Source organism: Papaver somniferum, unplaced genomic scaffold, assembly GCF_003573695.1.
Source record: "Papaver somniferum cultivar HN1 unplaced genomic scaffold, ASM357369v1 unplaced-scaffold_118, whole genome shotgun sequence".
Classification (NCBI taxonomy): domain Eukaryota; kingdom Viridiplantae; phylum Streptophyta; class Magnoliopsida; order Ranunculales; family Papaveraceae; genus Papaver; species Papaver somniferum.
In genome coordinates, this window is record NW_020620825.1 from 17266695 (window position 1) to 17278582 (window position 11888).

General features: G+C 38.6%; 2 protein-coding genes across 2 annotated transcripts; both read right to left on the bottom strand.

The window, feature by feature from the left end:
* Positions 1-1134: 1134 nt before the first annotated feature.
* On the bottom strand, positions 1135-2025 carry LOC113330519 (jacalin-related lectin 38-like). The gene is made up of 2 exons (XM_026577320.1): positions 1693-2025; positions 1135-1431 (listed from the first exon to the last, which is right to left on the bottom strand). Exons 1-2 carry the CDS (start codon positions 2023-2025, stop codon positions 1135-1137), a joined length of 630 nt encoding a protein of 209 aa, XP_026433105.1.
* A 798-nt stretch (positions 2026-2823) lies between these two features.
* Positions 2824-4423, bottom strand: LOC113330520 (alkane hydroxylase MAH1-like). Its single transcript, XM_026577321.1, has 4 exons — positions 4339-4423; positions 4033-4098; positions 3875-3926; positions 2824-3670 (listed from the first exon to the last, which is right to left on the bottom strand). The coding sequence occupies exons 1-4, from the start codon at positions 4421-4423 to the stop codon at positions 2824-2826; spliced, it is 1050 nt and encodes a 349-aa protein (XP_026433106.1).
* Positions 4424-11888: the final 7465 nt, after the last annotated feature.

The window sequence follows — 11888 nt, forward strand, 5'->3', positions numbered from 1 at the left end:
GTTGGTGTTCTTCCAGCTAGAAGTTCTGAAGAAGTTATAATAGCTAGCATACTTCTTATTATATTTGATTCAACGTAATGTTTTAGCAAACTTGCTAAATCCTGGACAAGAAAAAATGCACATGATAGAGAGTTTTTGTACCATCAGCAACAAACTAAATCACTAAAGCAGGCTGCCAAATCCTAGTCTAAATAAAATCATATGCATGCATTAGTGGAAAGAGACATGTATGCATATTGGAATTGTATTGGACCACAAGTAGAGCATAGCTTACATCAATAAAGACAGATGAAGATCAAGAATCAGCCTCCTTGTGGAAAGAAAAACATATATATACTTCTAAAAGGTATAATTAAGACAAGAGACTGATATGAGAAGAGATTGAATAACTTACGGTAACGACAAATGCAGATAAAAAATCTGCCTCCTAATTACTCGGTTGTAATTGCAGCACAGCAACAACTTTAGCATTAGAAGACATATAGCTAGATGGACAGATGGTTAGATGGATAACACGCCCCATGAAAACATAATCAATTAACCATCAAATTTAAAAAGAGGAGTAAAATATTTCAACATATGAATTTAAGAATCTAATATTTCGAAAAGAGAAAATTAAAAAAAAAAGAGAAAAAAATCTAATATTTCAAAACCACAACTTAATATCTGGAAGATGAAACACTATTCAACAGGTCGAGAAGCTTCTTCTGAAGTTGAAAAAAGCTCCCTAGAAAGGGGTTAATTTAATTTCCCAGTTGTAAATCAGTCTATAGATCTACTTTGGATTTGCTTTCACGATGTTGCTTCAACCCCTAAATCCAAATGTCTGCTAATGCTTTCACCTTATCTTTGTTCTCCTGCACTGTATCCCCCACATATGTACCATAGTTGAGTGAAACTAAGTTCTTTATATAAGTCTCCACTTGGAATACCCCTGAAAAAACATTCTTACTATGCTTCAGAATCCTAGTTGCTCTTTCCTTTGGGTTATACACAACCAAAACTTCCTCACCAGCCAAATTAAAAACCTCGTGTTGTTTAATTTCTAATAGAATGTGGCCGTTTTTTAAATACTCCATCTTCCTCAAGTACTGAACTGACAGGGCAGACTTAAAGTCAATGAGGGTGAGAATTTTATAGAGCTTCATCCAGGATTCTCTCACTCCATGATCCTTCATCATCCATATGACTACTACAAAGCATGCATAGGCACTTATCCAACACATTGACATATCTATAACCACCAAAGTTTTCAACATCCAAATTTTCTGGTTGTGGGATCTCTTGAACAGTCTCATTTCCAACATCCAGAGCAATTAAAACTTTGGGTCTGTTTCCTGAATAAGATTTACCAATCCAATGAAGATCTCCATTACACAACACCCATGGTGCTGATACACTTGATCCAATAGAAATTACATAAGGAATATGCTGGATACATTTCCAAGAATCTGATTTCAACGAATAGACATCGACTTCAGATTTCCCCTGAGTTGAACTTGAACGACCCACAATTTGTACATACTTGTAATTTTGACTTACTTCGTCATAACCAAACCCATACTCAAAGCTAATGTATCCAGGAAAAGACACTGATCGAAATCCAGCTGGTAGTGTGTCGGATCTTGGTATTACTCTATATTAATTAGTAGTTGGGTTCCAAACTACACCACCACAATGACTTGAGCAAACCAATCCATTGCAAGAACCCAATACTGCTAATTTTTCTATCATACACTGGAGTGGATAACGAATTTCCTTAATAGGAGGATTATCAGTATCTGATAACGATGCTGATGAATTATAATCTAAAGAGTCTAGCTTCTTGTCATATTTTAAAAGGAAACTGAACTTATTATTGATAAAGTTAGGGTTTCTGAATATGATGTTCCAATTCTTACAGACACACCTGAAATTTAAGAGAGATTCGATAAGCAACTTCCGAAGAATTTCGAGGATGAGTTCTTCAGGCAGGACAGGCAGTGGTTGTTCCGCATCGACGTCTTCTCCCGTAGGTCTCGGCATCGGTTGATGAGGTTTCTTCTTGTTCCTCTTCTTAGAGCATCTCCAAGAGAGGGTAGATTTATTTATTTTTAATGACACATAGGATTTTAGACCCCCGTTTGACATAAATCCATCTCCAACAGTAGGGTCCTACAAGTTAGTAGGGACCAATTACTAAATATAAAGGTGTTCAAGAAAGTGTTATCTACACCTTCGGTTGCACCTCCACGTCATGTTTTTAACCAATTTTATTTTAATTCTAAGAGTTAAAATTTCCACTGTTGGAGATGGTTTTTTAGATATGAGATCCTATATTTACTCTATGTGTAGACCTCATAAATAAAAGGACTAAATAAAAAGTTCACGTAGGATTTTTTACACCTTCTGTTGGAGATGCTCTTAGTTTTCTTCCGTTTCAGTAGCACAAAACGGGCACCTAGGATTTGTTTACTCAACTTCATTAGGCTTGAATCGCCATAAGGTGGAAGGATTACAAAGACCCTAAATTAGGGTTGTTTACAGCGGCAAACAAAAGACCCTTCCGTTGTAGCGCGCTTGCGGCAGTAAAATTTAAGCGATTAACTAGTACGCTACCAATTTCACTCTACAAGAGAACCTTAGCTTTGGGTATATATATATGGTCTCATCGGCATTCATTCAAGGGTTACTAGTTTTTCAATCAACCAACCACAAAATTATATGAAACCGAGAGATGTGAAATAGCAGTAGACTACTAGATTGGGATAGTAATAGATAACCTTACTAATGGTAATTTAGGGAGAATACACATTTCGACATAGCGTGTGCCAAGGAACATAATCAAATAACTCTCTTGTGTATTTTGACTTTCAATTCCTTGTCCATATGAAGAGTAATAGCTGGTTTAGGGCGGACATCCTGGCCTTCCAATACTTCAACATGGAAGTTGAGAAGAACAGCTGCAGCGATAGCCTTCAGTTGTGTAAATGACATATCCTTGCCTAAACAAGTTCTTGGTCCTATATTGAATGTAAAGAACTTGGCCGCATTTCCATTTCTGGTTAACTTCCCATCACCATCTATCCATCTTTCTGGATTAAATTCCAGACAATCCTCTCCCCAGATCCATGGCATTTGTCCAACAGAATAGAATGGAATTAATACCTGCGTCCCTGGTTTTATCAAACTCCCATCTGGGAGCACAACTTCATTTAACACCGTCTTGCTATTAATTGGAACCGGTGGGTATAATCTCAGCGATTCGCATAATGCTGCGTGCAAATAAACCAACCCATTTGTGTCATCTAAATGAAAAACCCATGGCCACTCATGGTACTCTGACACTTGCCCCATTTTTGAGGACAATAACACTTTCAATTCTTCCAAGATTTTTTCCTCAACAGAAGGTGTTTTGGAGACCAGCCAAAAGAACCAAATGAGACCTGATGCAATTGTATCCTTTCCAGCTACAAACAGACTGAGCATGGAATCTCTAAGGAATTCATCGTCATTTTCAGGTGGCAACGAAGGAATTTTAGTTCTCTTCAGCTCTTCATTTATGTATGATGACAAGAGATCAAAAGTTTTTACTCCTTGAATCAAGTGTTTTCGCTTTTGAGAAATATACTCATAGAAGTGCGCATCTATTGTTTTAACAGCTTTAAGTGACTCTTTCTCCCTACCAATTCTGAACAGACGCATTAATTTCCACACAAACATTGGCATAGTATGTCGAAAAAAAAACAGCTTGTTGTACATCTCCAATAGCTTCAGCCAAATCATTTGAAGGAAGTTCAATAGATAGGTTTTTTTTGATCGTGAAAGAGAGGTTTATTAAAGAAATAAGAATTGTTACAACCAGACTCCAAATAGAAAATTATAAGGGATACACCTTTCAATTGAAAGAGCAAAGAGATGAATCAGATGAAATAGTCCCTTACAAGCTGTAAGAAAACGAGGCCCAAGAGACAACCTCATTAAAGACCAAGGCCAATTATAATACTAGGATACCCGGATATGAACCCGTGTAAAGTAAAAAGCCCGACAAACATGAAACCCTAAGCAAAACAGTATTATTACCAAAACTTGCCGCCGCTGCCGCCATTTGCACCTCCACTGCATCACAAACCAAGATCTACGTGATATGAATATCAACAAAACCAGCACCCGATTAAGAACTGATGATGGAAGCCCTTTGCTACCAACACCATTGTTGGTTAAGAATTGAAAGGGAGAAAAACCCTGAATATCAATAGAATACCAGCACCATTACTGCCGATTAAGAATTGTGACGGAGCCTTTTCATCTTCAGAAACCAACACCATTGTTGGTTTAGAACTGAAAGTGAGAAATTACCCTTAATATCAGCAGAACCAGCACCATTAATGCCGATTAAAAACTGTGATGGAAACCTTTTCATCTTCAGAAACCAGTACACCATTGTTGGTTTAGAACTGAAAATGATAAATGGGTGTAGGGGATGTGTAAAAAATGTAGGGGATGGGTGCAGGAGATCTATGAGATGGGTAATAACAATTGTTTGATGGAGATTATATTAATTAATTTGAAATCTAGCAATTGGTTGCACATGGTTTTGATTGATGAAATTGATATAGGATTTCTATGATAGGTAATTTTTATGAAGGGCTGTTTAAGTAAATACCCTGGTAGGCCAGATCGACTTTGTCTTATTAAACCGAAATAGACTTGACACTTCTTTTTCTTTCTCATCTTTATTTGCTTCCTGCTTTTTTTGTATACTGATGGATGATATAACCAACCATATCAGATGATTCAAGAGCTGTTTAAGGTTGATGGCCCCCTTTTAAATCGAACTGTTTTACGTGCACAGCTCTTTCTAATTATCAATAGATAGGTAATTTTCATGTAATCCAAATATGGCGTTCATATTAACATCAAACGCAAATCTCGAACACACTTCTTGTAAATCAATGATGGACCCGGTATTAGCTACATGAACTAATAACGGAACTAGTTGATCTTCCGGCTAATGCTAGAAATAAGATTCTTGAACTCTCCGGATATAAACCCTGTTGGGTATATTCTTGTATATTTGTATATATTCACTTACTTGTTTTGAGAAGATATTGACCTCTTTTAGAATATCTTTTAGAATATTTTTGTAACCCTAACTCCTTTGTATAGGAGTCATTGTTATCAATGATGAGACATCGAATTATTCTTCTCGTCTTGTTTTGAGTTATCTTGTCTTGTCTTAGGTTATAGAAACCTTCATGGTATCTTGAGTCCGGTAGCAATGTCTAGTGTTTTAACTTCAACTTCCTCTTCACCAAACAGATAGTCCTCCATATATGCTATAGCTTCCAATGATGGACCAGGAACTATCATCACACATGTAGTTCTCAAAGGATCAAACTATGAAGAATGGGCTAAAGGATTTCGTATTTCTCTGGGTGCGAAACGAAAACTGGGCTTCATTAACGGTAAAATCTCAAAACCTTCTATTGATTCTTTTGACCTGGATGACTGGTGGACTATAAACTACATGATCGTTGCCTGGATTTTTAACACAATTGATCCAGTTCTTCGTTCCTCAATTTCTTATCGTGACACCGCATTCGATTTATGGGAAGATATCAGGCTTCGTTTTTCTCTTGGGAATAGAATAAAAATTTTTCAGCTCAAATCTGATGTCGCCGGTTGCAAACAAAAAGATGGAGAGTCTATACAAGACTATTACGGGAAGCTGAAGAAACTCTGGGATGACATCAATGACTTTGATGCCTTACCTTCTTGTCAATGCTCAGGTTGTACCTGTGGTCTTAATGTGACTCTACGTACTCGACGTAACAATGATCAGGTACGTGAATTTTTAATGGGTCTCATATCCTATTATGCTAATGTTCGTTCTAGTATTTTGGGCACCGAACCACTTCCGTCTCTGCACACTGTGTACTCTCGTCTCATCCAAGAGGAAGAGGTTCGATCTTATACTCAGCCAAAGGAGGATATCGTTTCTCCAATGACTTTTCTCGCTCACGGCAATAAGCCACAAGGATCGAAATCAGGAGCTGTCAAAACTCCGTTGAAGTGCACCTATTGTGGTCATAATGGACATCTTGAGGATCGCTGTTGGGAGAAGCATGGATATCCAGATGGTCGCCAGCCCAGACGTCCACCTGCAGCTAATCTCAAGACCGAGTCACCAGCTCACTGTAACCAACCAGCATCTAAGGCAAACGCTGTCGTTGGTGAGATGCCAACTACAAATCATGTTCGTCTCTCTGGTAAGCGTGGTCACATCTGGATTGTTGATACAGGAGCCTCCAATCATGTTTGTTGCGATGAAAATTTGTTTGAATCTTGTCATAATATTAGTCCTCTTCAAGTTGGCCTGCCTAATGGTGTCAGCATACAAGCAACCAAAATTGGAATTGTGCAGTTAAATGATTTTATTATATTGCACAATGTGCTGTTCGTTCCTCAATTCACATGCAATCTTCTCTCCGTTTCTCAACTTTTATCTTCATCGCATGCTAATCATGCACAGAAGAATATTATCAGTGTTCAATTCACTAATTCTGAATGTGTTATACATGACCATACTTTGAGGACGAGGATTGGTATGGGTAAGCTCATGGATGGGATGTATTACTTGATGGCGGGGAAACCAACTTGTGTCAACGTTGTGTTAGAGAAGATTACTACAGAAATATGGCACAAACGGCTTGGTCATCCTTCTATCCAAGCCTTGAAGTCTCTACCTCAAATTGGTTATGTTGATAGTCAGTTAGATTTTCATGCTTGTGATGTCTGTCATAGAGCCAAGCAAACTCGTACTTCTTTTCCATTGAGTAATAGTAGGGCAGTTGATTTATTTGAGTTAATTCATTGCGACGTTTGGGGGCCTTATCATCCAAATCGTGCCTGTAACTCGAGATATTTTTTAACCATTGTTGATGATTTTTCTAGATGTGTTTGGGTGTATTTGATGAAAACCAAAGATGAGTTACCTACCTTGTTAACAAATTTCTTTGCACTGGTTGACCGACAGTTTACTCGAAAGGTTAAGACTTTACGCAGTGATAATGGAACTGAGTTCAAAGGTCTCCTTTCTTATTTTCGAAACAATGGCATTATTCATCAAACTTCTGTCGTTAAGGCACCACAACAAAATGCTAGGGTGGAAAGAAAGCATCGTCACATTCTTAATGTCGCTCGTGCACTACGTTTTCAAGCATCCTTACCAATCGACTTTTGGGGAGAATGTGTCCTTACTGTTGCCTATTTGATTAATCGAACCCCTTCTCGTGTTCTTCACTTCAAGACGCCTTATGATCTTCTTTATGGTTCAGCTCCATCTATTCACTCTCTCAGGGTCTTTAGATGTCTCTGTTACACGAAAAACCTCAACCCTTGTGATAAATTTGACAGTTGCAGTCGTCGTTGCATATTTATCGGCTATCCATTTGGAAAGAAGGCCTGACATCTATTTGATCTCGACACAGGTCATTACTTTCAGTCTCGAGATGTACATTTTATTGAAGATACTTTCCCGTTGGCAGATAATGATGAGCTTCTGAAACTGTACTCACTGTATTCTGATAAGGTCACTGAATCAGTTACTAGAAATTTGTCTGACGATCATTTTGAAGCTGAATACAATAATCCACATGTCTCTGGTGGTTCTTCTTCCGCTGCTATTCCCTCGCCTGATGACACTGCACCTCCACAGACTAGTTCCAGTATTCCGTCAGTCTTCCTGGATGATGTACAACATACAACACATATTGCTGATAATGATGCACAGCCGTTTTCTCAGACAGCACCTGCTGTAAATGATACATGTTCTGCTGATAAGGATATTGATTCAGCACTGTCTCATGCTTCTTCTTCTGCTGTACCTGCGTTTGGTACAGAATTTGTTACTCGTTCTCCCACAGAAAATGCAGATAGTCGAGATCATCATAATATAGTTGCAGACGAGGAACTTGGCCGGGGTAAACGTACAAAATTTGAGAACGTCAGGCATAAGGATTTTTTTCACTGGAAGGGTGTTTCAAAACAGTCTGACACAACCTTGGTTTCCCCTGCAGCTTCACATGTACCAGTCAAGTCCTCAGGTACTCCTTATCCTATAACTCATTTTGTGAATTGTGATGCATTTTCTACTGCACATCGTTTTTTTGTTGCATCTATTTCAAATGATGTTGAACCCAAATCATTTAAAGAGGCAATGGCTGATCCACGATGGCGTCAGGCAATGCAGGCTGAAATTGCTGCACTAATCTCCAATGGTACATGGACAATTGAAGATTTGCCTGCCAACAAGTCTGCAATTGGTTGTATGTGGGTTTTTCGCATTAAGCGAAAATCTGATGGCTCAGTTGAGCGCTACAAAGCCAGATTAGTTGTTTTTGGAAATCATCAACAAGAAGGAATTAATTTCACTGAAACTTTCTCTCCCACAGTAAAAATGGTTACTGTACGAACTCTTCTTGCGGTTGCTGCAATAAACAACTGGGAGTTAGTTCATATGGATGTACACAATGCGTTTCTTCATGGGGATTTAAATGAAGAAGTCTATATGCGACTTCCTCCTGGTTTCAGTAATGGATTATCTGGCAAAGTCTGTAGACTTCGTAAGTCTTTGTATGGTTTACGCCAGGCTCCCCGGTGTTGGTATGCTAAGCTAGCAACTGCTTTGCGTACATATGGTTTTTCTACCAGTGCTTCTGATCACTCGTTATTTCTTTATCGACATGGAAATATTATCATGTATATTCTTGTGTATGTGGATGATCTTGTTATTGCTGGTAACAACACAGCTGCTATTTGCGAATTTCAGGAATATCTAGGCAGATGTTTTCATATGAAGAATTTGGGGAAATTAAAATATTTTCTTGGCATTGAGGTAGCTAGAAGTTCCAAAGGAATTTTCCTTTGTCAGCGCAAATATGCTCTAGATATCTTGACAGAAACAGGCCTTCTCGGTTCAAAACCAGCTAATATTCCCATGGAAGAAAATCATCGGCTGGCTCTTGCATCAGACTCACCTATGCCTGATCCTGCTCGTTATAGAAGGTTGGTGGGGAGACTGATTTATCTCAATCTTACACGTCCGGATCTGTGTTACTCTGTTCATATTCTTTCCCAGTTTCTGCAACATCCAACTCAATCACATTGGGATGCTGCACTTCGAGTTGTGCGCTATTTGAAATCTAGCCCGGGGCAAGGTATTTTACTTCGTGCTGATTCCAAGTTAGTTCTTGACGCTTATTGTGATGCAGATTGGGCTAGATGTACACTTAGTCGACGTTCACTCACGGCTCACTTTATCTTTCTCGGGGGTTCTCCTATATCTTGGAAAACGAAGAAACAGACCACAGTTTCTCGTTCCTCAGCAGAAGCAGAATATCGTGCTTTGGCTTCCACAACTTGTGAAATTATATGGTTAAAAGGATTATTACGGAATTTTGGTATAGGACATACAAAACCAGTTTCGATTCATTGTGATAGTCAAGCTGCGTTACATATTGCTAATAATCCTGTCTTTCATGAAAGAACGAAGCATATCGAGATTGACTGTCACTTTGTGCGTGACGAAATACTTCGAGGTACTATCCGTCCATCTTATATTCATACTACCTCTCAACTAGCTGATATTCTGACTAAAGCCTTGGGTCGTCAGCAGTTTCAAAATCTTCTTCTCAAGATGGGCATTTCGACTCTTCATGCTCCAACTTGGGGGGGGGGGGGGGGGGGGGGGGGGGGGGGGGGGGGGGGGGTATTGGGTATATTCTTGTATATTTGTATATATTCACTTACTTGTTTTGAGAAGATATTCACCTCTTTTAGAATATCTTTTAGAATATTTTTGTAACCCTAACTCCTTTATGTAGGAGTCATTGTTATCAATGATGAGACATGAATTATTCTTCTCGTCTTGTTTTGAGTTATCTTGTCTTGTCTTAGGTTATAGAAACCTTAACCTAGTGGAGCGAAAACTTGCTTGAAATCTGAACCTTTGGGAAAATTGTTGAAATTGGTCTTGAGAATGTATTCAATGTTTTGGTGGTGACAAGTGACAAAGTATTTGAGATTTGAGAAGATAGGTCCGTCAATGAAGAATGAACCTCTGCCGAGTGAAGTAAATACCTCAGTAAACCATTCAGGTATGCGGTTGGAGTTCATTACAAGTGATGGAAGGGATCCAAGGAAAAGCCAGTAATCAATGGCTTGACTAGTTTTCTTAAGAAACAAACCCATTGAGATGAAGCAGATAAAGAGCATAAAGAAAGCAGGGATATAAGAATTGGGTAAGCTATCCATTTTTTTCTGTCTAAAATGTTAAGATGAATGTATCGCCTTGAGGTGTAGTTTATAGGTCTGAAAGAGCAAAATGCGCATCTATTGCATTAATAGGCATGACCACAAAATCTTGGTGAAATCAATTGGAGTTCCCACATGTATGCTGCTGCACATTACAGAAGGATATGTTTGAATGATTGCTCCAATAATGTACAGAGATGCAAACCTACTCAGAGTAAATACCCTGGTAGGCCAGATCGACTTTGTCTTATTAAACCGAAATAGACTTGACACTTCTTTTTCTTTCTCATCTTTATTTGCTTCATGCTTTTTTTGTATACTGATGGATGATATAACCAACCATATCAGATGATTCAAGAGCTGTTTAAGGTTGATGGCCCCCTTTTAAATCGAACTGTTTTACGTGCACAGCTCTTTCTAATTATAGGGACACCCTTCTTGTATGACGGTGCGCATATCCTGACGAAAATATCCTTCCTCTCTTAAAGGTAAGGTAAAGAATGGATTCAAGAGCTATTAGTGGTGTATCACATCAAAGTTCCACTTTGCCATCCATGTTTCAGAAGGTACGTCTAAACACTGCATTGGCCTTGTGAACCTGGCAATTTTCTTGCAAAAGGTGAATAAGGAGTAGTACATGTAGATACTCGTGTGAGAAGAATTAACGGTTGTGTTGTTGAGGACCTTCTCGAACATTTTGAAGTATCAGGAAGAACAATTATAAGGGCATTTTACTCTTTCTATTCGGGAGAACAATTGTTTTCACATTACTTCGAGACAGTCACAGACCCTCCTTTATAGGGCTACATTACTCCCATAATGGTGCGGTGAACCCAAGCTAGATCTACTACTGGTGGCGCAACACACGAGTTAAACAACTCCATTGGCCCTGGTGTCACGCCACACTTCTGTGTGCTAGTCCAATGGTGCAAGACTCTAACAAGATGCACACTAGGATAACAAATGTTCTAAGTTCGGTATGCAAGTAAATGTCCAAGGTTTTCAGTTTGGACTGAATTTTGTGATTCCAAACAATCATATGCACGGGGAAGATCAAGTTCGGTATGCAACACATTTATTATCATCAGATTCACCATCATAATCTAGATGAATCTTCTATCTTATCTTATAGAATATTGATATGACTGGGAAAGTTGAACAAGAATAGAAATATGCTAGTCCTTGTATCTGTATCACTTTTAGGGGCCAAAACTGAGCATCCATAGTTTTAGGAACACCGAAATACTTTTAGGATTGCCAACTGACAGTTGTTTAGGTTCCAAGTTCCAACCTAGATACAGAACAATATCCAACTTTTAGTCAACCAATAGTTGACAAGCCTTGAAAGATTAACCCCAGGAAATGAACAGTTCGACTTCTCTGTGTTATGAATCCATCACGTTCTAGTCATATCTACACCAAGTAAATTCGGAAAATGCTGCAATTGACTGCCCAGAATGAAACCTATAGCTTTAGGTCTGAACCTAGATTTAAATGTATGCATAACTTTTGATCAACCAATCCTTGACGAGACTCACAAGAATGACCCCAGGAAATAAGCTGTTCTACTTCTATTATGCACTAATATGCAA